The sequence below is a fragment of the Homarus americanus genome, unplaced genomic scaffold (genome assembly GCF_018991925.1).
Source record: "Homarus americanus isolate GMGI-L3 unplaced genomic scaffold, GMGI_Hamer_2.0 scaffold18703, whole genome shotgun sequence".
Classification (NCBI taxonomy): domain Eukaryota; kingdom Metazoa; phylum Arthropoda; class Malacostraca; order Decapoda; family Nephropidae; genus Homarus; species Homarus americanus.
In genome coordinates, this window is record NW_024749779.1 from 5,399,902 (window position 1) to 5,427,160 (window position 27,259).

The 27,259-nt window shown below is 37.0% G+C and overlaps 1 protein-coding gene across 2 annotated transcripts; it reads right to left on the bottom strand.

Annotated features, from left to right (window-relative positions):
* Positions 1–14,570: 14,570 nt before the first annotated feature.
* LOC121853932 (protein Mpv17-like) lies at positions 14,571–25,812 on the bottom strand. Of its 2 annotated transcripts, none has more exons than XM_042348339.1 (4): positions 25,367–25,812; positions 22,869–22,984; positions 22,397–22,618; positions 14,571–17,422 (listed from the first exon to the last, which is right to left on the bottom strand). In XM_042348339.1, exons 1-4 carry the CDS (start codon positions 25,437–25,439, stop codon positions 17,258–17,260), a joined length of 576 nt encoding a protein of 191 aa, XP_042204273.1. In that variant the 5' UTR covers positions 25,440–25,812; the 3' UTR covers positions 14,571–17,257. The 2 variants fall into 2 exon arrangements, with proteins under 2 accessions (XP_042204273.1, XP_042204274.1); XM_042348340.1 differs by lacking the exon at positions 25,367–25,812 and adding an exon at positions 25,119–25,260.
* Positions 25,813–27,259: the final 1,447 nt, after the last annotated feature.

Below are 27,259 nucleotides of genomic sequence, written 5' to 3' on the forward strand. Positions count from 1 at the left end.
GAAAATTCCGGGAATGGGGGATATTTTTCCGGGTTCGAGAGATGATGTAATGGGTAATTTGGAACTTCTGAGAACATTTTTCCGTTACCCGGAAAATTCCGGGGATGGGGGATTTTTTTCCCGGCTTTGAGAGAGTCGTCTCATTACCTTGAAATCTCTCATTCTGGAAGTGCTCTTCGCCAATTCTTCCGGCTAACAGAGATATCACTGTATCTCAGTTAGCTGGAATCCCCCTTACCCGGAACTCTCCAATAGCCGGAATTGAAATTTTCTTGGAAAATCGTTCTCAAAGCCAGAATTTTTCGGAAAATTCCCGCTTTGGGAACAGTTTTCCGAGGGGCACATTTTCTGGAAAATTACGAGAAAATTTTCCTGGTACGGTACCCGGAAAATTCTGCGGGTGGGTGATTTTTTCTGAGTTTGAGAGATAAAAATCAGGGGCATTTTCAAGAAATTTCAAGAACTTGAGGGTAGACTGTTACATTTTTAATAAATTTGTTTCTGATTATTTGTGAGAGTATTTTCCCATTATTATTTATTTGTACTATGTGTTTTGTGTGTGTATGTGTCTACACACACATACAATACTACAGGTAAAAGAAATAATTGTCCTAAGGGCAAACACATAAAGGGAATATACATTTCTTTGTACACAAGTAAAAATGTACACACACACTCCCCGGGCCAGCAAATATTATTCGCGGTTTTGGCGATTCGCGGCCATTTTGAGAACCTAACCCCAGCAAATTTGGGGAGCCCCCTATACCTGGAAAAATTCCGGGGATTGAAGATTTCTTTCCGGGTTCATAAGATGATATAATGTGCAATTTCTAGAACTTCCGAGAAAATTTTCCCGTTACCCAGAAATTTAAAATTTCCAAAGATGAGGAATTTTTTCCGGCTCTGAGAGCGTCGTCTCGTTACCTGGAAATCTCTCATTCCTGGAAGTACTCTGCATCAATTGCAGCTAACAGAGATATCACTACTTTGTTACAAGCATTCCACAGATGACATGTCACAGACTGGTGTGTGCCTAAATAGCTTTAGTGACTGTACATTAAATCTGCATTTACTTACTGTAAAATGTTCTTAACTCTAAGTGAAATTTTAATTTTCCACAGAAGACGAATCTTATATGGATAATTATGCAAAATAATTGTTTTGATTATATAATTCTCTAACATCTGACATAGCTCAAATGTTTAGAAAACCACAACAAAGTTTAGTTAACTCCTGTGGTTTGTGATAGTGTCTTGAGTCATTGTGGCTGCTACTTTAAGGATGCTTCCAGCAACACTGGTGGTATATTGTCATTTGTCGTGGCATTCATGTGGAGATACAACACGAGAGACTGATCTCAATAAAAATTTATACAATTTGTTAAATATACTGTACAGTGGTCCCTCGGTTAACGAATTACCTTCCATAAGAATCTTCAATTCAGTGAACGAAAAAAAAATTTGATTAAGGAAATCCTTATGAAAATCACGTTTTGTTTTGAAGATCAGCTGAGAAGCTGAGGAGGTACTCAGCCAATTCAGTAATCTCTTCTACGTTTACATTCGTTTCCAATGGAGTAAATGTAAAGAAAATTGTGCTCTTTAATATTTGTGCATTTTTTTATACAGTATTAAAATTATTGGTCATTCTAAAATTTTGCCATCCAAGCTGTCTACATAAAGTTTTTCAACTATTATTTTTGGCTCGATATATGTAACTTTATTCATTTATTGAAACTCATTTACATGCACACACTGTCCTAAGGACAAAGCTGAACTGTGCATGTAATCAGAATAATGTACAAAATTATTACTAAAATTTTTGTCTTGTGCAAACTATAGCATGTTTACATTCAAATTAACCACTATCTTATAAGAATTCCAGCAATGTAAATTATATTCTCCCCGGTCACGTCTATGAAATTGTATAAGCAAAAAACAAATACTCAATCTAAAGGACATAAATAAACAAATTAATACTTCACCAGACCTTCGGCGCTAACTGTCAAAAATGTCACTGTCACCCCTCCCTCCCTCCCTCCCAACCCCCTCTCCTCCCAGCGAAGGTTTCTGGTTATACAATAGGCTTTAATCTTAAATAATATCTCAGACTAAAGTTAGGAGAATATAATTTGCATTGCTGGAATCCTTGCAAGACAGCGAATAATTTGAATATAAACGTCATATATTTTACACAAAAGATAAAATTTTTGTTCTCTCTAATAAAATTCTTAAATTAGATCTAAAATTTGTATGTCTAATGCAAATTTTAGCTTGTTTATATTCAAATTAATCACTATCTTGTAAGAATTCCAGCAATGTAAATAATATTCTACCCAGTCATTTCTATGGAATTTTATGAGCAAAAAACACTCAACAAATTAATACTTCACCAGACACACTAACTGTCAAAATACACTCACCTCCCGCCCCCACTCTTCCTCCCAGACCCTAACCTCCCTCCCTCCCCTCCCTCCCTCCCTCCCTCCTCCCCCCCCCCTCCTCTTCCCTCCCTCCCTCCCTCCCTACCCTACCCTACCCCCGCCTTCCCAAACAAAAGTTTGGTGTTTTCGTTTGGCTTTAAAGTGTTTATCTTATATAATATCTCAGACTAAAGTTAGGAGAATATAATTTGCGTTGCTGAAATCCTTGCAAGATCGCGAATAATTTGAATATAAACGTCATATATTTTGCACAAGAGATAAAATTAATTACCTGTATCACATTACAATAGTAATTTAAGAGTTCTAGTGTATGTGTGTATATATATATATATATATATATATATATATATATATATATATATATATATATATATATATATATATATATATATATATATATATATATATATATATATATATATATATATATATTTATTTATTTATTTATTTATTTATTTAAGGGCGATTTAGGGGAATTTTAGGAGTGTTTCTGACTTTATGAATTTTTGGCATTACTTTGTATATACTTTTCTGTGAGCTGGAACCAATTACCCAATATCCCATTGAAACAATGGTTTCGGTTAACGAACAACCCTCTGGAACGAATTGAGTTTGTTAACTGAGGGACCACTGTATATATGAATTCCTGAAGTGGTCATATTATATTTCTGAAATTATCATATTTGTTAAAGCCTCTTGGTTCCAATCATTTTAGATTCATGATACTCAAGTGTACTTTACAAGTTTCAGCCCTTTCAGTTCATTTACAGTACAGTAATATACCCATTACCTGCAATCTTCAACCCCAGTAATTTCTATTACCCCAAAATAAAAAATTTATCATTCCGAGAAATTACGGGCAAAATCTCACCATTCTGGGAATTGGAATAAAATTTCTGTGCGACTGCATCATGTACTGACATGTGAGTGGGTAGGCTCAGAGTGCTCATATGCTATGGTTGGCTACCTCTTGTCATGTGACTACATGGGATGCCTATGATTGGTTGATGTTTCTCACAGCCTATATCCTAAAATTCTTGCATCAGAACACTCTTATTTCATTGTCTGCTACCATTGTACAAGCTTCTTCGCTCACTCATTGCTGTTTTCACATATGACCTTTGTTGTGCAGTACTGTACTGTACATTACTGTGCCATTATATAATCAGCCCGTGTTATGACAAAAGGGGGTCCCCTACCTTGCGTTTCCGAATGTGCCTCAAGGCATTGTAGTGAAAACTGAACAGAATGTCTGAGCTGAGGATGGTCATGATGCAATAAAGGTCGCGTTTCACCAGTGGCCCAACACATCAAACAACAGTAAATACAGCCATGTCTAGCGATTTTTTCACCTTTGTACTAAATCCAGGGTGGCCACTGGTGTACCAGCACACAACAATGAAATACCACACTTGGTATAGCAGGGAACTAACACACTGGTAACATGTTAAATTTTAAATAGTTTGCAAAGTAAACAGAAGGATTCATACAATATATGAAACAATACTAGTGAATTATTATGATTTCTACACTGTGCAAGAGATTGGGTGTGAGTGAATGAGAGAAAACATTTCCAAGGAACTGCCAAGCTGAGTGGTCTAATACATGAGGTGACAAAGAGTCCTGACCTCACATGACACAGTTTACCACCACTGACATCAAATTTGGGGGAGGATAGATCAAGATTATAGCTAAGGCCCATAATGGGAAGCATTGAGGCTGCATGTGATGTCAATGGCTTCAAGTCACAAGCACTGACGCAATATGGCTGTGTCATGGGTCAAGTCATCTATAATTGGCTCACTCGGGTCAAATGTCTGTTTCCTGCTAGATGTGTTTCGAACTTTTTGTTCAATATCAATTTTATTTTGTTCTCAAACAAATACAAAAGTGATATCACTGAATCTTAACAGGGAGCCGTGATTTGTGAACCTGAACAGTTAATTCCTAGATATTTTCACCATACTGTAGTTGTAGATAGGGGAGCAATGATTGCAGAGGAACTAAGATACAGTTGAGATAGTACAATACTTCACCAGAAAGAGGGCAAAAGCTTGGTATCGACAACCATTGAACATAGTGGATGGCTGACCCAGAATTAAGAAACTGGGTAAAGCGCGATGCAAATGTTAAGTACAGTAGTTTGAAAATATCAAACGCAACTGTGCTTACTTCTCTTTCTGAGTGATCACCATCCTTGGCCATACCTCAAACAATTATTTAAGTTAAAGAAGCAATTCTACTCAGCTCCTAACAAAGATTGTTGGTCATACAGTATGTGTATTTGTTTTATTCCATAATGAATTAATTATATATTATAATCTTACTGATGTGTTTGAGAGGCTACTTTTTACTTTTACTTTTTGAAAATATTTTAAACTTGATATTTTTTTTACTTGTACAGTGACCCCTCATTTAACGAACACCTCGGTTAATGTAATTTCGATTAACGAACTGCCTTCCATAAGGATCTTCAATTCGGTTAACGAAAAAAAATTCGGTTAACGAAGTTCTTACGAACCGACCTCAACATGTTTTCGCTTGCACTGACCAGGCAACCAGCTTTAGTATCAGTCCGCCAATACATTAATCGGTTCTAGGGCTTAAATTCCTTACTATTTTAGTAAATATCAAGAAGTTTATACTATTCAATAATTTTAAAAGTTTAATATTCAATTTTTTTTAGTCATTTTAACAATTATTGAACATAATTGAAGGTAAAGTGACTAGTTTAATGCGCGGCATCCAGCCTCTTAACACAGCAAACAGGCGTTAGTCTCTCTCTGTTTTCACTGGAGGTAACATCTTGCTTGAGACTCTCTTCAACTAAACGCTTTTTTTCTGTGTTTCCAAGCAAATTATTGGTCATTTTGAAATATATTTTATATAGTGACAATATATAATGCAGTGCAGTGTTGATTTAAAGAAAATAATCTTGAATTACACCAGAGAGCTAAAATTTTATGGGTGAAATGGCGCCATGGGGTGACTTCTCTTCCACCCCAATGCCTTCTCTTCTTCCTTCTCCTCCACCCCCATTCTAAATCCCATCATCATCATCATCATCATCCAGGAGCCTTCTACATACACACCTCAAAGTAAGTAAACTTTTCTACCATTTTTGTTGAATTTTGGAAATTTTCGGTGAGCTGGAACCAATTTCCCAAAGACCCATTGATTCGGTTAACGAACGACCTTCTGGAACGGATTGAGTTCATTAACGGAGGGGTCACTGTACTGTACTTGTATATTTCAAGAGTGATACTTTTACTGAAATTATTTGTCAAATTACTTTTACTGTAACATTTTGAATTCCAGACCAACGTATCACAGGTGTTTCAGTTCCTAGCTGACAGTGATCAAGAGTGGAACAGAAGTCCATATGCCCTGAATGTTTGACATATGAGGGACAGGCAGCAGGGCAGACTGGATTTGTAGGTGTTATGCACTAGAACTGTTATTGACTGATAGGTTAACATAAGGTTCAGATTACAGCTGATACTCTTGGACAACTTTTCATGTTGAGAGCAATTATACTGTACTGTACATGTTAATCTATCCTTAAAGAGATTTCCAGCTGACTTGGATAGGTTAAGCTGTACAGTGTAATGATTGCTTGGTTTGGATTTATAGAACTGTAGTGTATTTGTAGGAGGGGTGATCTGCACATACAAAAGAAAACTATTTTCCATTACATATTACTGTCTAAAATTTAATCAGGTTGTAAGTGAGGTTACACTTCTGCCACATGAAGTCTATTGTAAAGCACAAAAGCAGTATTATTATGCACAAAGAAAAGACGTATTATTGAGAAAAAATGCACAATCTTTCAACCAAGCTAGGTAGGATTCATCAATCTCCAGTCATCATTGTGACTTGATTTAGTACTACATTACTCATAACCATTGTTATATTTTTAAAGTATACCAGAGTTTTATGTCACCAAGTGTTTCCTGGAACAAAATCAAGTAGTAATATTAAAGTTCCTCAGGATTAGATAATGAAATACATATTTACAAGATGCACTCCTTTATAAAAACCTTCCTAAATTCACCAGAAACTAAGGAGGCTGTGTAACTATATATCCCATGTTATCAGGAGGTTTTCATGTGTAGAACCACAATAGCTACCTGCTGGTACTGTACTGTATGTTATCATAGAGTAATCTTTGCTTAATTTTCTCTCACATGCAGTACAGTGGTCCCTCAGTTAACGAGCGCCTCGGTTAACGAGATTTCGGTTTACGATTTACCTTCCATAAGATTCTTAACTTCGGTTAACGAGCAATCCCTCGATTAACGAGTTTTTTACGAGCCGACTTCAACATGTTTTCGCTTGCATTTGGCGGTCCACCAGCTGTAGTATTAGTCCGCCAATACAGTAATCGGTTTTAGGGCTTAAATTCCTTACTATTTTAGTAAATATCAAGAAGTTTATACTATTCAACAATTTTAAAAGTTTAATATTAACCTTTTTAGTCATTTTAACAATTATTGAACATAATTGAAGGTAAAGAAACTAGTTTCTGGCGTGCCATCCAGCCTGTTAACACACCAGACAGGCGTTAGTCTCTCTCTGTTTTCAGTGGAGGTAACATCTTGCTTGAGACTCTCTTCAACTAAACGCTTTTTTGTGTGTTTCTAAGCTAATTATTGGTCATTTTGAAATATATTTTACATATTGACAATATATAATGCAGTGCAGTGTTGATTTAAAGAAAATAATCTTGAAATACACAAAGAGAACTAAAATTTTATGGGTGAAATGGTGCCATGGGGTGACTTCTCTTCCACCCCAATGCCTTTTCTTCCTTCTCCACCCCCATTCTAATTCCCATCATCATCATCATCCAGGAGCCTTCTACATGCAATTTTCGGTGAGCTGGAACCAATTACCCAAAAACCCATTGAAACAATGGTTTCGGTTAACAAGCAACCTGCTGGAACAAATTGTGCTCGTTAACCGAGGGACCACTGTATATGCATCTTCACTCGTAGTGCCCCAGCATTCATATAACGTTACGCTTTTTTTATGAATGTATTATGCACTAAAGTTATAGAATTGAAATACATTGTACTTACCTAAGAAATTGCCAATTGTTAGTGGTATCAAAAAATATAAAATAATTATGATTTCAGAATTCTTTTCCTCAAAGTAGGAAAATGCAGCAATGCCATGTATTGGACTTCATTAGTTTTATCATGATGAATAGTGTTCAAGTGATCTCCCTAACTCAGAGGTCCAACATGGGTAAGCTTTAGCTTAAAGGACTGTGGTCTTTGCAGTCTGGCTGATGTAGAACACTCCAAACTTTCAGGCTGTAAAGGTCTTCATTCATTTGATATAAATTTACCTTAGAAAATACTCCCATACAGGAGTCCCTCAATCACAGAGGGTTGTGTTCCTGGAAAAGGTTAGTACTGTATAAGTTAATTTGATATAAACATAGGTTTCCATTATAAAAGGTGGGGGTATTCTCTCAGCCACAGCCAAAGATTTTTTTTTTTCCAGAAAGCATCTACCCTGCTTTAGGTTTTCATGCATACACACTAACAGCAATTTAATAATTTAATGCTGTAAGCTTTACTCCAGGATGGGATCCACATAAATTCCTATCTAGATCACTGAAAAAAGCACATCATCAGCTGCTTCTCTTGTACAGATATTCTTTCTGATGTGACACCACCTCTTCTAGCTACATCAACTTCACCAATTTCACCGCATGACTCTTAGCAGCTTTACCACATCAGCTTCTTCCAAATTCTCGAACTCTACATATTGGCCAAGGTCAGTTAATTATTTCAACTGTTACTGATGATGGTATCACAAAACCTTTGAAGTTGTATGTGCACTCCTGGTAAAAGTCCTTCTAAAGTCCATTCATGTTTCTGGTTTTGAGTTTTTCCCGTGCAATCCTGATATTTGTAGTGGCATGGAGGATGTTGTACTGTTTACCAGAACTCCCAAACATGTGATTTATGGGGTCCATCCTTGAATTAAAATTGAAATAATGTTCCCCTTAAAGAATACATTTTCCATAATTTTTTTCTCCCAGTTTCACTGGTTAAATAAGTAAGTGGTTTAGGGTGGTATAAACATTACTCAAATATTAGGGTGCAGATCATTTAGGTGCATTTGGTGACCCAGAACATTATCAAGGAGAAAAGCTTTGAAACCGAGGATAGTTATACCTTCACAAAACAAACTTCATGTCCTTCGTGTCTGCTTTGGCAGTGTCCTTATGATGCATAAGATGCTCTCCCATGATGAATTATGAGCAAATAAGATAAAAATCAGTGTACAGTATATGTGAACCTAGATATGTATAGTAAATGAAATTTGGGTGGTAAACATTAAATTATGTACTGTACATGTGTATCTGACATTTTATGGTTATTTTCTACACTCGAGGGTTAGCCATGATAACCTGATGGCATGGTGTCCTAGTTGCCACCAGGTAAATTTAAAGCAAATTTTACAACTAGATGTCCTTCTTTTCACTATCCAACTTCAAAATGCCCCCTTACAGTAGCTGGCAAGGCAGGGTCACTACTCCCTGATGTAATCAAAGACTACCCACATATATAAATGAGGGAAACTTGTACAGTACTTTTCTGTATTATGAATTTCCTTCAGATTTAATTTCTTTGCACTATGCTTTTATGGCCTGCAATCCTCAATGAGTGATGTGTGAGATCCCATCACACTGAACATTTATTGAGAAAACTTGCGAGTATCATAGGGTACAATAATTCATAAGTCTTACATACTATACTCATATTATGGTCACATTCACTGAAGCTTTTTATGATGGTCAGTTGTGCTTATATTATGGTCATATTCAGTTTATTATACACATAATGGTCACATTCAAGCTAGCATCACTTGGTGTTTGGTATACTCATGTTATGGTCACACACATGAGCACCTCAGAGGTCTGCTACATTCATGTACCATTCCTAGTGATTCACACAGTTTCAATACAGTATTAACCTTTAAAGAAATGTGACTTTGTTCATTGCTTTTATTGAATTTCCTTAGGTAAGAAGTTATGTTTCCATGCTACCTATATTCTCAGTCGTGCTTCCTTATACATTCTCATCCAAACTTTTCTCTTGAATATACTTTCTGTGATAACTCACCCTCCCAAGACAGGCAGTAGGCAGTTGCTTTAATTATTAGTTAACATGTAAACCAGTTTGTAACATTCTGTATGATATTTGACAGTGAATTTTAATGTTATTAATAAACATAATAATTTTAGAAATTTTAAAAGTAAATATTTCAAGTGTTTTATGTACAATAAGTGTTAGTGGTAACATTATACAGTATACTGTACTATATAGTGGTAATATTATGTACCTGTACAGTACTGTACTATACAGTATATGACAAATTTAAAACTTTTTCTCAAAAGCTACTTTCGGTACATTTATCATATTGGGTGCCTCGAAAATGTATTTTCCATTATCACATTAAGGTTTGTGCGTCGGAAATCGTCACTGATGTATGTATTTAACAAAAAGAATTAAGAAAAAATTATGAAGTCAGTTCCAAGGAAATATATATATGAAACAATTAGGTATAATTTAAACTAGTGATAATATACTTATGGCCAAGAAACATTTGTTTATGGTAGGCAATATTAAAGTTATAAAATGGATGACTGTTCACATCCTCTGTATAATGAGAAGGCTGATGAGAATACAGTGAAGTCACGATAATTTGCAAAATACAAATTCCCTGTTCTTATATTCTCAGGCACCAACTGTATTCTGTATTACTTTTTTTTCAGTCAAATATTCTTAATTCACAGCTGAGCGCTGGCTGCCGCAGTGTTTATTTACATAAGAAACCCTGAAAGGTGTTGTGGAAATAACAATGTACAGTAGTGTAATTGCTCTAATTTGCCTAAGAAACATAGAAAATATAATATAAATATCATTTCAATGCTCTAATGTGACTTAGAAATAAAGAAAATATAATACAGGTAGTGAACTGAGCAACCCCCCCCCCCTTCTCAGCCCTCATCACTGCTCTGACCTCATTAATAATACAACATAATGCAATTTCACCACAATTCCCATATTTAGGTTCATTTGGTACCTGGTTAATACTTTTTTACTTTTTACTTTATCCTCTTCACCACTGATCGGCTCGTTAGCCGCTTGGGCAATCGGTCATGTCTCTGTTATGCACTGTTGGAAAATACTGGGCATGCACCGGCTCCTGAATGTATCTGAACCTGCTCCAGTGCTTGTCAAGTCTGGTCTTAAAAGAGCTCACACTTGGTGAGAGAGAAATATAAAATCCCACACTCGACCCCAGATGTGGTATTTAATTCCCAGTGTTTTGTTTACATAGTGCAGTCACAGCCAGTCCAGTGCCTGCCTGTCTAGATGACATACTGGCATAACCCACAGGATGATTATGATAAGGGAAGGAGCTGTTTAAGTAATGCAAAGCTATTTTTTTTACAATATTTATTGTCTTTTTGTTGTGTTTTTATGTACAGATATCCCTCATTTAGTGATAATTCACTTCAGCGATAATTTTTTTACAACCTTTCTCAATTATCCTTGTGCACTGTATATAAATTGGGTAGTTAGAGACACTGATGTTAAAGAAAAAAAAGAAAGACAAACTTTAACCCAAATGGTTGTGCAAAACACAGAATATGGAAAATTATTGGAAGCTTAAACAAACAAAAACCAACTTATTCAACCCAAAGCAACCAGTTCATGGTGACTTTAGTAATATTCAGTAACTAATTCTAAATATTATAAATTATCAAAGGATATTTGTGCATGTAACATGATCATTACAAAAAATTTACATTTAAGTGGATGGAAATCAAATACTGTCTTGGCCCCCCCTTTCCACAAAACATATATATGCCACTGTTGTTCATAATGCATTTCATTACAGGATTTTCTTTGGCCACCACCTTTTTGTATCATTCATATACGTACTGTACTGGAATTGCCTTTTTTTTGTGCCTTTATTCTCTTATACTTATTTACAGTACTGTACCGTACTGTATTACAAGAAAAACCAAAGCTTTTTTGTGTTTCTCCATGAATATCACATGAAATTACCAATATTATAAAACCAATCAAAGTTATTAAGATAAATTTTGTTTTACTGTTTAATGTAATTGGTCAACTGCTTAATTACACATAATTTTATCTTTGAAAGTTTTGGTTTTTCAAAGTGTGAACTTTGAGGCAGTATTAAAATTTTAGTATTGCCATGTAACCAGTTTTTGTCCAAATTTGAGCCCAATTCTTTGGGTTTTAGTTCCTATGAAAATATCTAATGCTGATGACATTTCTAATAAAAAGAAATCGCTGTATTTTTTTTTTTTTTTTTTTTTTTATAACCATGAATACATTTAATGAGAGAATAGTCTATCTTATTTGTATCGCCTTAAAGTTTTCTTCATCTATACAATATTTTGCCAATTGCTTCCCTTAATCTTTTTTAAACCTTTTCAGTATGGTTACTACTGGAAGGCATACATCATAATAAATAAACAAATAATAGTGCCTAGCTTATCACTTGTGGGAATGACAGGAAAAAGAATCATGCCTAACATACTGTATACAATTCAATCATACATGTAACATTGTAACAATGCAATTCAAAGTTCAGTTATTAAAAACCAGATACAGTAACAGTAGCCAACCATAGGGGTTACGGTATGTTTTAGAATTCTCCCAATGCTGGCAAAACCTTAATTGAAAAGGACTGGCTCCAATGGAAGTGAGTGATTTGGGGAAATGACTCAAGACATACCTGTACCTAAGTTCTATATTGTACAGTTCAAGGTTAAAAATAAGTTAATAGTTTATGCTATACATGTACTGTACAGTATTAAAATGTTTGACAAGCTATCTTCTGGAGGCTTCTTATGAACACAAAATTTGAAATTCATGTTATGAATGAAATATGCTGTACAGCATTTGTCTGGTAACTCATGCATTTTCACCCTACCATACATGTACAGTACTACAGTATTTCTTTTGGGCTTACAACCAATAACAGCGCATGTTGTGTCATGTGACCAAGCTCAGGCACCTCACAAACTCAATCTCCTGTGCTCTCTGCCACATGTGTCATCATAGTGCTTACGGAGATTTTATTTTCGTGAAGACCCTGGGATTTACTACATCAACCATAGATACACTGAACAATTCAGATACTACAGATTTCAGTACACCCTCTGGCGTAACAAAATGCCCCAGGAATGTGCAAAAATGGGACAGAACAAAGGCCAAAAAATGGCTGAATTTTGGTTTGACTATGAATCAAGGAACACAACGTTATAGAGGCAAGGAAAATCGGCCTCCTTGTACAGTACAGTACATATAAATTCAAGTGCTTTAAGGTTCTGGGAATGGACAATATACAGAAGTCCTCCGAGAAATTTTGGCCCTTGGAGACTGTGTGTAAAGCATGTTAAATGTAAGACAAGTTTGTTAGAAAAGCATCAGTATTATAAATGAAAAGTAAAGAGAAGTTTCATGGTCATACTGTACTGAAAATAAGTAACACTATTTTGCTTACATTCTACCACTGAATAATATTAGTTACTGAAAAGAGTGGCATCATTGTGATTAGTCAATAAGATACTGTACAGTAACTTACCTATAATTCGAAATATTAGGAGCTCTAGTCCTTACTAATTATGATATTTTACGAAGTACTGTATGAGGGACACCTCCTGGGGGGGTATTTACTTTTAAGTTAGCTGCCCCAATAAAAATGTTTTAACATTTCTAAGTATGTACAGTACCAGATTTAGGTGGTTGTTCCAGGGCTATCAGACAAAATGGCTCAAACACCAGGCAATGAGGGAAAAATAAGTGGGGAAAAAGCTTGTATGGTAGACCGTCAATGTACACTCCACGACTGACCAACACGCGTGACACGTAATGTACATTTACACTGAGATAGGCAGTTGCATCCCACGGTGACATGTGTGTCAAATATATTAAAAAATGTCTCACACAATCAGAAATTTTACCAAAAATTACAAAAATTTTAATATACAGTACAGTTAATGAGTCATGAAACCGGTGAATCTAAATTGATCCAAACTACTGTTACACATGTGAGGATGTTTGGACTAGACAAACTGTACAAAACCGAGACACAGCAGAACTTCCTATTACCCTGGCGGACAGTTCCCTTCAACATCACAACACCCACATACCTGTCTAAACATCTGACCACACAATCCTTATTTCAAACACACTGCCAAAGTGAGAGCTCTTGAACATAGACATAACCTCATAACCTATAAACTGAAAATAACATCACACAGACCATCAGCACTGAAAGGTTCTCTCAACATTGTCTGTGGGAGGGCTGGAAGTGCTGTTATTGTGACTCATCCCAATGGTAATGTAATAGAAAAAGGAGTTAGAATTAATAACTGGGCATCCACTCTACAAACTGGTCTATTTGCCATATTCACAATCCTGAAACTTGTTGAAGATACTGCCACTGTGTTTTTTTTTTTACGGGAAATAGCCCACCCGGGTACAGGTCATCGACCCACAGCGGGGCCTAGGGGGCAAAAAAATAAAAGTAAAAAGAAATTCAGATTGTCACCCACTTGTCCCTGGGGGACAAGCTGCTGTAGATCCCCTCTCACATAAGCATCAGTCAACATGATAAGAGTTGATGTCTTAGCTAAACTTTTATCCAACAATGACAATGTTGGATACAATCAGGTGTAATAAAAGCTTGTATTTTACCTCTTATTTCTTTCTTCTTAGTTCTTAATTCTTGCTTCTACTCTTACTCTTTCTCTGTACGGTATACTTATGAGATGGATGGGTGTGAGGAAGGAGGGAGGAGGAGTTAACAGCTGGTTTGTGGTTAGGGAGGTGGGGATTTGCCTGTGGTTTTCCCCCGCCAGAGGGTAACCGTTATGAGGGGAGACTGAGGAGGAGGGAATAACTGGGAATAGGAATAACAAGCGATAACTGAGACACTAGGGGACACTGGAGATAGGTGTGTTGTTAATCAGGACTCTATCACTGCAGACCACCAAGACACTTAGGAGGTCATACTCAACTACAGTACCTTCAAACACAAGGGAATTGAGAACTAATCATTATGCTTCTTCATTTATTAACTACATTACTCAGAATGGACAGTTACTTTCAAAACAATAAACCTATATTCCCAGCTAGTTAAACGAGTCACATGAATCGCAATATATTCTGTGAAACGATAAAACATAAAGGGATATACTGTACTGTATATATCGCCATGCTGAAGACCTGCCAACCACGAGCACCTCTACACTTAACCACCGCTAACCAGACTCTGTGTTTGAAAACAGAGTGCCCCCTTGCTAGGGCACAAACTCAACTTCCAGCCAATAAGCACAGTTAGGCCTATAACATCACACTCACAGGCCACTCTGATTGGATCATGCATTATGGTGGGTAATCTTTGTCTAATCTGAATTTTCATAATTATGTATTTCCTCTAAAACATGACACAACCTACTCTAAAAACATGGCATTGTTACACTAGCATTGTCAAACAGAACCCTAAAAACTATAATCAGAAAAGAACTTGATGAATTTGAAGTAAGCAGACAAGACCAAACAAGCACTAGTCAATCCATTGTGTACCATAAGATGTATCAAGAAAAACATGTACTGTAATAAAGGAAGCAAGGAACAAAATCATATACATTCCTAATTTACAAATTGTAGTAACTGCTACACTAAGGTGTTAAGTTATAAGTACCTCTGGCTGTATGCCTCACGGGCAGATGTGAACAAAGCTAAATGTAAAGTAGCGGCCATACATGGCCACACACTCCAACACTGTCTTCATACTGTAAAAAAAGGAACCTTATAGGGACAATGTGCATGCAATGGCACAGTACTATGCCCAAAGTTTTAATCACCCTCTTCCATTGATGAGGGTCATCGTGTCAACCACCATCGCTTTAAATGCGAAGAACCCCGCACTGCAGCACATGGAGGAAAAACGAACTAATAATTTTGTAATTTGAAGATGTGGCTAGGAGCTGCTCTTTGTTACCCTGTTCGTAATTGTTTTGTTTGTTTTATTGGATATTTATAGTAAATACAAATAATGAACAAAGAAAACATATTGACAATTCTATAAACCTTTTTCTTGCATTAATGTTTTTAAGGTTAATAAATTGACATTTTCAAGAGACTTGTGCTTTGTTTACTGCCAAATGCAAGCTCGTTCTCCTGTTGGACTCATCTATCATGCAAATGCTATTACTAATCAGTTAAGCATATTTAAAGTAATTTATTCAACCTTTTAGCAGTTTTGCAAGTTTTTGTCTGGAAACTATAAACTGGCAATAATCTGGAACGAGTCAAATTTCACTGACAGGACATCGTCACTAAACTTAACATGACATATTAATAAAGTAAGCACATTTAAAAAAAATAATAACAAATTTTAGCAGCTTTCTAAGTCAGTTTCTGACTGGAAAATATTAATATTTCCTCGCCAATTAATGTTACTAAAAATCCCATGTTGATGATCGTCCAAGTACAGTCTTGAATTTGACACCAGCGTTTGTAATAAACAAACACACATCCAGCATACCAACCACACAAGACACCCATACTGCATCAGCGAAGGTGGACAGGCTTACCAATCCTACCTTCGATGGTCCCGCATAGAAGGACTCTTCCAACAACTGACAAGACTCTTCTCCTCGAAAGACCAAGGACACCCACAGGATTCATTCGATAAAGTGCAAGATGAAAGGATATCCCAGCTCCTTCCGTCTGGACAGTCATAATAGCTGCCCTACCCACACCCCTTGCTCGATGGGAGGTTGGTTTGACCCTCTTGCCTGCCCAGTATGCACGGTCCGGGTTACGTCCCTCACGAAGTTCTCTTCACCGATGGACAAAACCAGAAAGGAGTGAGTGTTACTTAAAGACAGGTGGAAATTGGCTGCTAAGTCTGCTTCCAAATGCAAAGTGCCTAGATTGGGGTGAAATGATCCCACACTGGGCACGTCTCTCCTCATGCTGAAACCCCAGGAACAAGAAAAATAGGGCCTTGCGGATAACCTCTCACATCATAGAAAACAGCAGTGGATTAGGGATGCCTGCTGCAACAACTTCGAGTTTTAGGGAAATTTAGCCCAAGTTTTTATAACTTGGATGACTTAGGATTCCCATTCACCCCTATGGGAGGGGTACTAGAGGGAGTTCTCTAGAGCTCATACACTATGGAGGCACAGTCACCAAAAATAGGCTTTTCAATCCTTCAAAGCCTTTATAAAATTCAGATACTGTATAAGTAAAATAATTTCTTATATAGTATGATTATTCTCTGCTGTTCTGTATCTTTTTTGACAATAAGAAGACATTATGATACATTCAGTCTACACAAGATCAGTAACAGCTTGAATTTCATCTAGATTCCAGAAATGGTCAGATAATACTGCATGGTTATTCTTTGAACAAGAAGACTGGGGACACACCATAATAAGATAGGTGAATATAAGCAAATTTATTTAACACTCAATCACCCATGGGGGCTGACCAGAAGTCCCCAGGTAAACTAATACTGTAGTGAAAAAAAAAAAAATAAAATAAAATTGGACAATCAGGCAACTGGCTCAATGACTGTACTCTATAAATTATTATAAAAATTATTCAAATTTTCTTTGTTGCAACTGCCCTTCACATCTATACAAGATTTACAATAAATTTACATTTCTTGACTAAGACTAAAATTAGTCTTCAGTATATTATGGAGTGCAGTACAGTACAGTACTGTATTTTAATTATCTGCCATGAGTTCCTTCTGTGGGCTTGGAGCTCCAAGGCCTTGATTGGTCTTCCATGCCAGGTATGTGTTCCAGAACAATGCAAATGTCTGAACTACAAGTACCTGGTGATGTAGAGGCACAAAGGAGAAATTGCAGATTTGAACAGCTGGCCACACCTGTAATACAGTACAGGTAAATAACAATTATAAAACAAATGCACCCACTGCAGAAAAAAATAATCATTTAATAAAGAGCCTGAAAGTCTAAACATATGACACACACACACACACAGTGGTCCCTCGGTTAACGAACGGTTCGATTAACAAAATTTTGGTTAATGAATTACCTCCCATAAGGATCTTCAATTCTGTTAACGAACAAAACATCAATTAACGAAATCCTTACGACAAACACGTTTTGTTGTGAGCATCAGCTGATGGGCTAGTCTGCCAATTCAGTAATCTGTTCTATGTTACATTCGTTTCCAGTGGAGCAGATATCAAGAAAATTGTGCTCTTTAATATTTGTGGATTTTTTATAATAAAATTATTGGTCATTCTAAAACTTAGCCATCCAAGCTCTGTCTACATAAAGTTTTTCAACTATTATTTTTGGCTCGATATATGTAACTTTATTCATTTATTGAAACTCATTTACATGCACACACTGTCCTAAGGGCAAAGCTGTACTGTTAATGTAATCAAAATAATGAACAAAATGATTACTAAAATTTTTGTCTAGTGCAAACTATCGCATGTTTACATTCAAATTAATCACTATCTTATAAGAATTCCAGCAATGTAAATTATATTCTCCCCGGTCAGTTCTATAACATTTTATAAGCAAAAAACAAAAACTCAATCTAAAGGACATAAATAAACAAATACAGGTTGTACCTCTCTAGTCCGGCATTCTGTGGTCCGGAAACTCCCGTGGTCCGGAACGATTTTAGTTTGTCCAATAGGTAGATAGGCAGCTCTTTTTTTTTTTTTTTTTTTTTACTTATCTGAATTATTATTATTATTACAGGAGTATTAAATTTTTGCCCCTCAGGCCCTAATGTGGGTCAGTGACCTATTCCCGGGTGGGCTAATCCCCTTAAAAAAAAAAGCCGCGGGAAATTAAGGTTTGTTTACATCCGGCAGTTCGGCTGCTCTCTCTCTCTCTCTCTGCTTGTCTATACAGAGTACAACATTTAACCCTTCAATATATATGAGCAGTAAATAAGTGTTGCTTTCATATTCTTATGTAGAGTAATGACGATATATTTTCACATGTGCACACTTACATACGAGCAGTCTCACTTTTTTTTTTACCATTAATGGTTAGCTACTTATATTGTTCCATTTATTAACATTAAATAACATTACAGGTACTTCAAGCAACCATATTCATTTTTTTACATTAATTTTACTACAGCTAAACTCAGGGTCTTATTTTCTTCAGTTTTATATGTAGAACCAATCAGTCACTGGTTTCGTAAGCTTTAACATAAACAATGCCGGCAGCCGTCTTGTCTCCTCTAATATTCCACGTATTATTAATAAATTGTATTGTTAATTTTGCACACACGTACATTAATTCAATAAAAACAAATTCAGAAACATTAATTAAAATATATATGAACAGTAAATAAGTGTTGCTTTCATATTCTTATGTAAAGTAATGATGATATGTTTTCACGTGTGCGCATGCGCACTTACATATGCGATCTCTCTTTTTTCTTTACCATTATCGTTAGCTACTTCTATTGTTCCATTTATTAACATTAAATAACATTACTTAAAACAACCATATTAATTTTACTACAGCTACAACCAAGGTCTTATTTTCTTCAGTTTTATATGTAGAACCAGTCAGTCACTGGTTTTGTAATCAACGAATACAATGCTGTGTCATTTCCTCGTGTGTTTTAATATTCTACGTATTATTAATGAATTGTATTGCTCATTTTGCACACATAAACATTAATTCAATAAAAAAGACATTCAGTAATAAACAATAATGAATCTTTTGTACATAAGAGAAATGACGCTGTTTACACGATTATGCACGTCGTCTGCACGTTGGCGGGCCGTTCAAACCCGTCGAAATTCAAGTTTCCGCCGTCAAAATTTTTATTTATTTATTTTTTTGTGTGTTCCAATAAAATACGTTAAGAATTAAAAACTCGCGAAATTTGAGAAGCTACTATACGACATTTAACCCTTCAATATGTCTTCAAAGAGACCATGATGCAGAGAAAGTGGTGCTAGTGCTTCCAGGCATAAGCACAAGTCACTATCTATCCAGGAAAAGGGTGAATTTCCATGGTCCGGCAATTTCCATGGTCTGGCACCGGTCAGGTCCCGAGGTTGCCGGACTAGAGAGGTACAACCTGTAAATACTTCACTAGACCTTCGGCGCAACTGTCAAACATGTCACTGTCACCCCCAGCAAGGGTTTGGTGGTTATACAATAGGCTTAAGTTTTTATCTTATATAATATCACAGACTAAAGTTAGGAGAATATAATTTGCATTGCTGGAATCCTTGCAAGACAGTGAAGAATTTGAACATAACTGTCATATATTTTGCACAAGAGATAAAAAGTTTAGTACATTAGTTTAGTACATTTTTGTTATGTAAAGTTTTTCAACTGTATTTTTGGGTAGATTTACATAAATTTATTTATTTATTTTCATTCATTTACATGCACACACCATACTAAAAGAAACATAAAAAAAATAAATGACCTAAGTGCAAACCTATACTGTACACGTACTAAATGATTACCGTACTAAAATTGTTATGTCTAGTGCAAATTATAGCTTGTTTATATTCAAATTAATCACTATCTTATCAGAGTTCCAGCAATGTAAATTATATTCTCCCAGGTCATTTCACTGGCATTTTAAAATGAGAGAAGCTTAGTCACTGAAGGACTGTTGTAGTGGATTCCTCCCCTACAAGCACCGAACCTTCTCGAATTCCCCAGTCTACGCCTCCAGCGCTGCCCACGGGCTGGGGTCAACTATCTACCCACGCTTACCCCCGCCTTATAAGGCCTGACACCGCTGTGACCACCCTCTTTCTACCCAGTGCCACCAGCAAGCAACACCTCCTCCTCCACTCCAGCCTGGCGGCTCCCGCCGGCGACCTCGGCGTCCCTCAAGCTGCGTGCCCTCCTCTGGGCACCCTCACCAACCAGCTCTCTCTACTCAACGCTTGTTACCATGCTGCCTACCCAGCAACAAGCTGCATTGTACATCCAATACAATATGTATACAGTGAGCACAGTGTGAGTTTCCTTTCTCCATCCCATCCTGAGTGTGAACCAATATCTCATAACTCCACACTGTTAAATAAACATACATGAGACCTTTGGCTCCAACTGTCAAACATATCACCTCATCTCCTGCTGCTCACTCATTCGCTCCCTCCCTTTCCCCCAGCCAGGGTTTTAGGCTTACAGTTTTTATCTTATATAATATCTCAGACTAAAGTTAGGAGAATATAATTTGCATTGCTGGAATCCTTGCAAGACAGCGAATAATTTGAATACAGTGTATATATATATATACAGTATAGTCTGCATTTACGCGGCCAATTGAACCCATGGAGTACCGAGTAAAACGAAAAACGCGTAAATGAAATAACAGAACATATGGGATTAATTGAAATAGAGACTGGGCCGACCCCCAAACTCCGCTTTTTCTGACACAATACATACGTTGTAGTAAAAATAACATCTTAATTTTATGACATTATGCACACACAATTAATAATTAAGAGAAATATCAATAATATTAGGTTTTTTAACACTTACGTTAGTAGAAAAGCTGGGTCGGCACACGTGGATGGCGGCTGGTTCCGAGGCAGAGGGCAGATTAGTTGCCCTCCGGTGAATCACTTTCACTACTCGCAGAGGTTTGCAGGGCCTCCCAGACAAACCTCTCAAAGTCCATATCCTCACTGTCAATATCACTATCACTGACTTGGACTGGCTGTGGTTGTGGTGGGTTGCGGGCGAGGAAGTCCTCAATACTACATTGACGACTAGCATTGATGTTGTCGAGATAGATCTGGATATACGGCTCCATAACTTTCGTCAGATGGTTATTAGACTCTTCATACCGATGCTTGTCTGGTGTCGTTGTCAAGGATGAGCTTAAGTTTCTCCCCCAACGTGATGATTTCCTTCACATTATCATGGCTTGGTCCAGGTAATTCAATGGTGGTGGGGGTTCCGCGGAAGCCATTGTGAGTTGTGAGGGGAATAGCGGGCACAAGAGAGAACTGTATACGCGGACTGAGAACAATGAGACAGGCCCTGCTAGGTCAGCAACTTCTACTCTCTGGTGGCAGGGCACGTCATGTTACATTAGGCCAATCACAGCTAGCGGCGGAGGGAGGTAAGGATGCGTGGCCCAATCACAGTCCGATATGTCATATGACGTCAGCGATAACGTAAGAGCGGCCTAATGCGCACCACTCACCGCGCCGCTTCCCGCGTATGGTCAAGAATGGACCGCGTGGGTAAAAAATGGCGTGGCGGTCTGGACCTCTCCAGCCGCTCGCTGCGTAAATGACCAAATTTACCGCGAAATTAAAGCATTTTCATTCTGGCAAGGCACCACGTGAATGACCAAACGCATAAACAAAACCTGCGTAAATGACCAAACGCGTAAATAAAACCCGCGTAAATGCAGACTATACTGTACAGTACTGTATATGTAAATCTTGATAAGAACCCACAAGAAAAGGTAGCAGAGAATTAAAAAAAAATAAAAATATTACAGTATGTATTGCCCTATTAATTATAAAATAGTAAACTCCAAAGAAACAGAAAGTAAGAATTGTTCAGGAGACAAAATTAGTATTATGTGCTGTTGGTACCGTCTATGATTTAAGTAGCGTGGCAGAAGTAAATATTATTACCCGTACCCAGTACACTCAAATTCCTATGAAGACTATACAAAATAAATAAAGTTATATGGTCCAACTACAATTATACAGAAAGTGTGTGTTAATATTACTGCACTTCACACTACATTACTTTGTATACTACTGTACAGTATACTGATTGGTGGTTCATTAAATTAGCACTGCTACTTATTCTGCATAAATTTTGCTCAAACTTCATGTACACTGTTCAAACAAAAATCTTACACTCCAACAGGTCAGCAAAATATCTTTGTAGTTCTTCTTGATATCATTCTGAATATGCTGTGGTGTGTTCCCCTGCATGGCTCCCAACACAGTCAAGAAGACTCCCAAAAAAACAGGTGAAAACAGCCCTTGGTCAGCAGCCACCTTTTTCAGAGCTATCACTCCTTTGCCAGATCCAATTCTGCTGTCTAACACTTTATACCATCTTGATAATACTGGGCCCTGGAAAGAAAACCCATGATCAACAATTTTCAAGTACAAGTATTGTATGATTCTAATCAAAATTGCCTTGAAGAAAGGAGGTTAATGAAATCTATTTTAAAAATTTAGTCACAATATTCTGATACAGTCCATAATATTTACATATTTTTGGCTAAAAATTTTAAGCATAATATAACTTAAAAAATACAGTACAGGTACTACTTTTGAAACAATAATTGTGCATATAACATACTATACAAGCTTCACTTACAACTAAAAATGAACCAATTGCAAAAAAGCGAACAGTACGCTGCCATTCAAACTGATTTGCAGACTTCTTTTCAACAAGAACTTGAGACAGGACATCCCCAGCTCCTGTCAATGTACCTTGAAAATACAAAAAAATCATATTTATTATATATACAGGTACAGGGTACAGGTATACCTAATTTGCATTCAAATCTTCAACAGACCTCAAGCTAAATCTTTATCAGTTTTTTAATGGCTAATACAAAATTAATTTGGCAACAGAAAACCAACCCATGTTACCCAGCACTATGAAAGTGAGAGTTCCATAAGCTTGATGCCCCATTAAGGCTGTTTCACACCGGATGTGATGCTAGTTACGCTGCGGATGGAAATTACGTGGCATTGCTTCTGTTATTTTCAATGAGGCTGTTCTGACCAGATGCAATGGTAAATAGCCGATGTCACACACTTCGGATATGTACCATCCCAGAATGCCTCCTCTGCGATTTTTTCTCGGCGTGGCTTCATCGTGCATATGCACTAGAACATTTTTGCCAGTCTGGGACTGACAGTTGAGAGAGACAGCAGCTAGCACCCTGCTTCAGGCCAGCCTTTCCTTGGGCTTATGGACTGCCTGTAGTTTGTATCTAGTTTCTTGATATCCCTTTCAATTATTAATAGAGCTTCACTGAATTGAGCATGGGACAATCTAAAATATTGTCTAAATTGTTTACTTTTAAGAAAAGACAGAAATTCTTTTGTCTGTAACCATAAGCATACCAGATCGCCCACCTGTATCCTCCACCACAGTAGCAGGTAAGTTCCAAAAAATGGTCAGGTTAAGTTCAGTTAAGTGAGGTTAGGTTAAGTGAGGTTAGGTTTTTTGGGTGTTTTATGGTATGTTTTACTTAAACCCGTCTGCCATTTTGGTGCAAATTAGCGGTTTCTGTTACAAATTATTTTTTTTCCTTTTTTGACTGCTAATTTGCACCAGTAATGAAGATCAGATTGAATTAAACACACCATAATACACCAACAAACATCTATTTTGGGTAAATTTAGAGTAGTTCACACAACTCTGCTAGAAAGTCAAAACTCTGTTTTTCTAGTGTATTTTGGTGTGTTTTGATTGGTTCTCTCTTTGATTTCCATTGGAAATTGCCTGTTTTTTAGTTATCGCCCCCTTCTACCCCCCAAGAAATTAAGGGATCCTGTTAGGAACCGGGGTTTTGGGTGGGACATTTTCCAAAAAAATTCATGGGCAAGTGAATACAAAACACAGTACTGTACACCAAAAAGCACTAGAAAAACATATAAACCTAACCTTTTTTGGGATGACCTAACCTAACCTGACTGAATGTGATAAAAGATTTGGGGTAGGAATGCTGAGTGAACAACTATAAAAATACCCCCTGGTTCTTCCACTTCTAACTAAGGTAGTACTGTATTGTACTTTTGGACATGATGCACCCCAAAGTTTTAAACTACTGAAACATTTAGGTTAGTTTAAGCTAGGCCTACAGGGGGCTGGGGGCGGAGCCCTCTGCAAGGGGTTAGGTTAGGTTTTGTTAGGTTAGAGGACTCGTTTTCGTTTTCTCCCGCATCCAAAAACCCCAATTTCCCTGGCTCTCCCCCATTATTGTTGGGAGGGGGCAAAAACAAGCAATTTCCTCCAAAAATGAAGGTCAGATTCGTTTAAAGCACACCAAAATACACTGGAAAAACATATTGGTCAACCCCCTAGGGACTCATGTCCTAAAGTAAAAATTTACCGACCAGGGATATGTAAGAATTGGATAGAATGATCGTCTTTTTCGTAAAACTCGGCAATAAGCTTAAAATAATCGTACGAGCACAAATGACAACCAACCAATGGCCGTGGTGGCCATTGTGAGACTGGTCAATGAAATTAAAATCATACCCAGGATGCTTCCTTTGAAAAAATCAAATATGATTGGTCGAAAAAATTTAGCGTGATATCGATACATCATTAGTCACTACTGGATGACGTCAGTCAATATTGCACATGAGTGATGCGCCGATAACATCTCTTCACAGACGAAGACTGAAAACTACGTAAAATCAATTAATTTCAATTGTCGCGATTATCCATTTCTGCCTGGTATATACTGTATGGGGTTCAAAATGCTCAGAATAGGGAGATCTAAATGTTTCAGTAGCTTCTAACTTTCAAGCATGCTATGTCCAAAGTAAAATAATACCCCCTATATTTGTATCAAAATCTAAGGACAGACAATGGACGAATATTTACTGGAAATAGTTGTGTTCATATTTGGAAGTAGCTGATGCCCAGCCCACTATGGGTAGCAGCTTAAGGTTGAAGAATCCATAAGATCAGAAAATTGTCAGGGCAAAGTTTTTTTTGGAGTGAGAGATGTGAACTCTTGAAACAATCTTCATAGCAGTCAATGAATAAATAGTCTTGACCATGACACATTTACACTCCATACTGCTGATATACTTACATAAACATACAGTAATTAAATTTAGTTAGCTTACCTGCTTGCAGAGACTGGACAACCACTGGATATTTATGCAATAAATGAGAATAAATCCTGGACATTGCCCCCATTTGTGTAAACTGGTGGATAATTATAAAAGTAATTTAACTCCTTATTCTTTCCTTATCATTTCAGCACGAGTCACTCATGTTATACAAGTCCCTCAACAACCACACATTATTATTATTATATACCACTGACGTTATAATTTTATTGATGAGCTTCAACAGTAAAACTCTTTAAGCACATAACAAGAGATTAATAATTATACGTTCATCAAACACTTTTAATTTAAAACTTTTTCATGGCAAATAATCCTAACCATATAAAATAGTCTTCTTTTTTTTAATAGCCTTAGGGTATTTTAGGTATCGTTATTTTTTTTTATTCTTGTGACGTGGAATATATGGAGCAGCAGGTATGTACGAGTTTATTATTGTAATATTATAAATTTTAATGATTTGTTTGAACTCCAAATTCGGATTTGAAAATTTTATGAAACTCAATGCAGTCCGTTTAAAGCCTTAAATCCGAATTTATATCTTCAATCGTACTCTACAATATTTATCAGCAACAATATTCTTGTTGTAAAATATTATTTGAATACCAGAAAACTGCAGTCATATAGAAAGAAAAAAATCGTAGATTTTTCAATGTTAATTAAAAGATCATTAGCCCTAAGCCCACAGAGGGCCTGTGGCGTACTGTGTGTGGCCAGTTGTCAATTCTCTTGGTTGTCTATTATCTCTTAGTATGGGCTCACAAACGTACGTACATATAAGATATCTCACACTCAGGATTGAGGTAGAATAGAAACTCACAATGTGTTTTCTGTATATATATTGTTGTACAGTGCAGTGCTAAGGAGTTACTAGGAGTTCCTTAAACATCAAGTTTAATGTCCAATGTAATTCCTTTCTGGAATCTTTAGGACTACTGCTTTCACTTGAACTTGATGGCCTTTTTCCTCTCTTCTTGAATAAGGGTAAACAGTAACACAGTCCTGAACACATGCAAAACTAAACAGAAGCTGGGGAATGAATTCAAATTGAGCAGCACCATTGTTGTTGTGGTGGGTAGGTGCGCCGTCCTCCACCAAGTTGTAGTATCCATTAAGAATCCACACAAAATAAATTTTATAATTTCGGTAAAAAAAATTTTTCTCTTTCACAATTTTTATGTTTGAAAGACTTTAACCCTTAAGCCCCGAGTTAGGGCGCTGCTGGCAGTAACCCCCCCCCAGTGGCTAAATTGAGAAAAAAATCAACTTTTCCAAAAAAATAAATAAAAATAAAAAAATAAATAAATATGGCAGGAAAATAGCCAGACGTTCTGGAACGTCACCCGGGGCCTAAGGGTTAAAAAAAGTTACCCAAAATTCCTTATGGGCAAATACAGTTGTAGTGGATATCTCCCCTACAAACGCTGTTTGTCGCTGAGTAGCCGACCCCACCTATTCCTCAGTGTATGCCTCGTGGTCTAGGTCAACCAGCGCCGCCATACATCACGGAGCGGGGGTCAACTACTAAGCTACCTCCCGCTATTTAAGACCTGACCTCGTGGTGACCTGTCTCTTTCTACCTCCACCAACCAGCTAGCAACACCTCCTCCTCCGCCGCTGCCTGGCGGGCCTCGCTCCCGTCGGCGAGCATGGCGACCCACAAGCTGTCCTTCTCTGAGCATCCTCACCAACCAGCTCTCTCTACATCATGCTTATAACCATGCTGCCTTCCCAGCACCAAGCTGCATTGTACATCCAATACAACATGCATCCCCACAAATGGTGACTCCTGGATATTCGCACTCACACAGGATGGAGGAGAAACTGATCACGCTCCCAGTCTTCAAGCAACATGGAAGACTGGCTTATCCACACAGAAGCAGCTCTCAT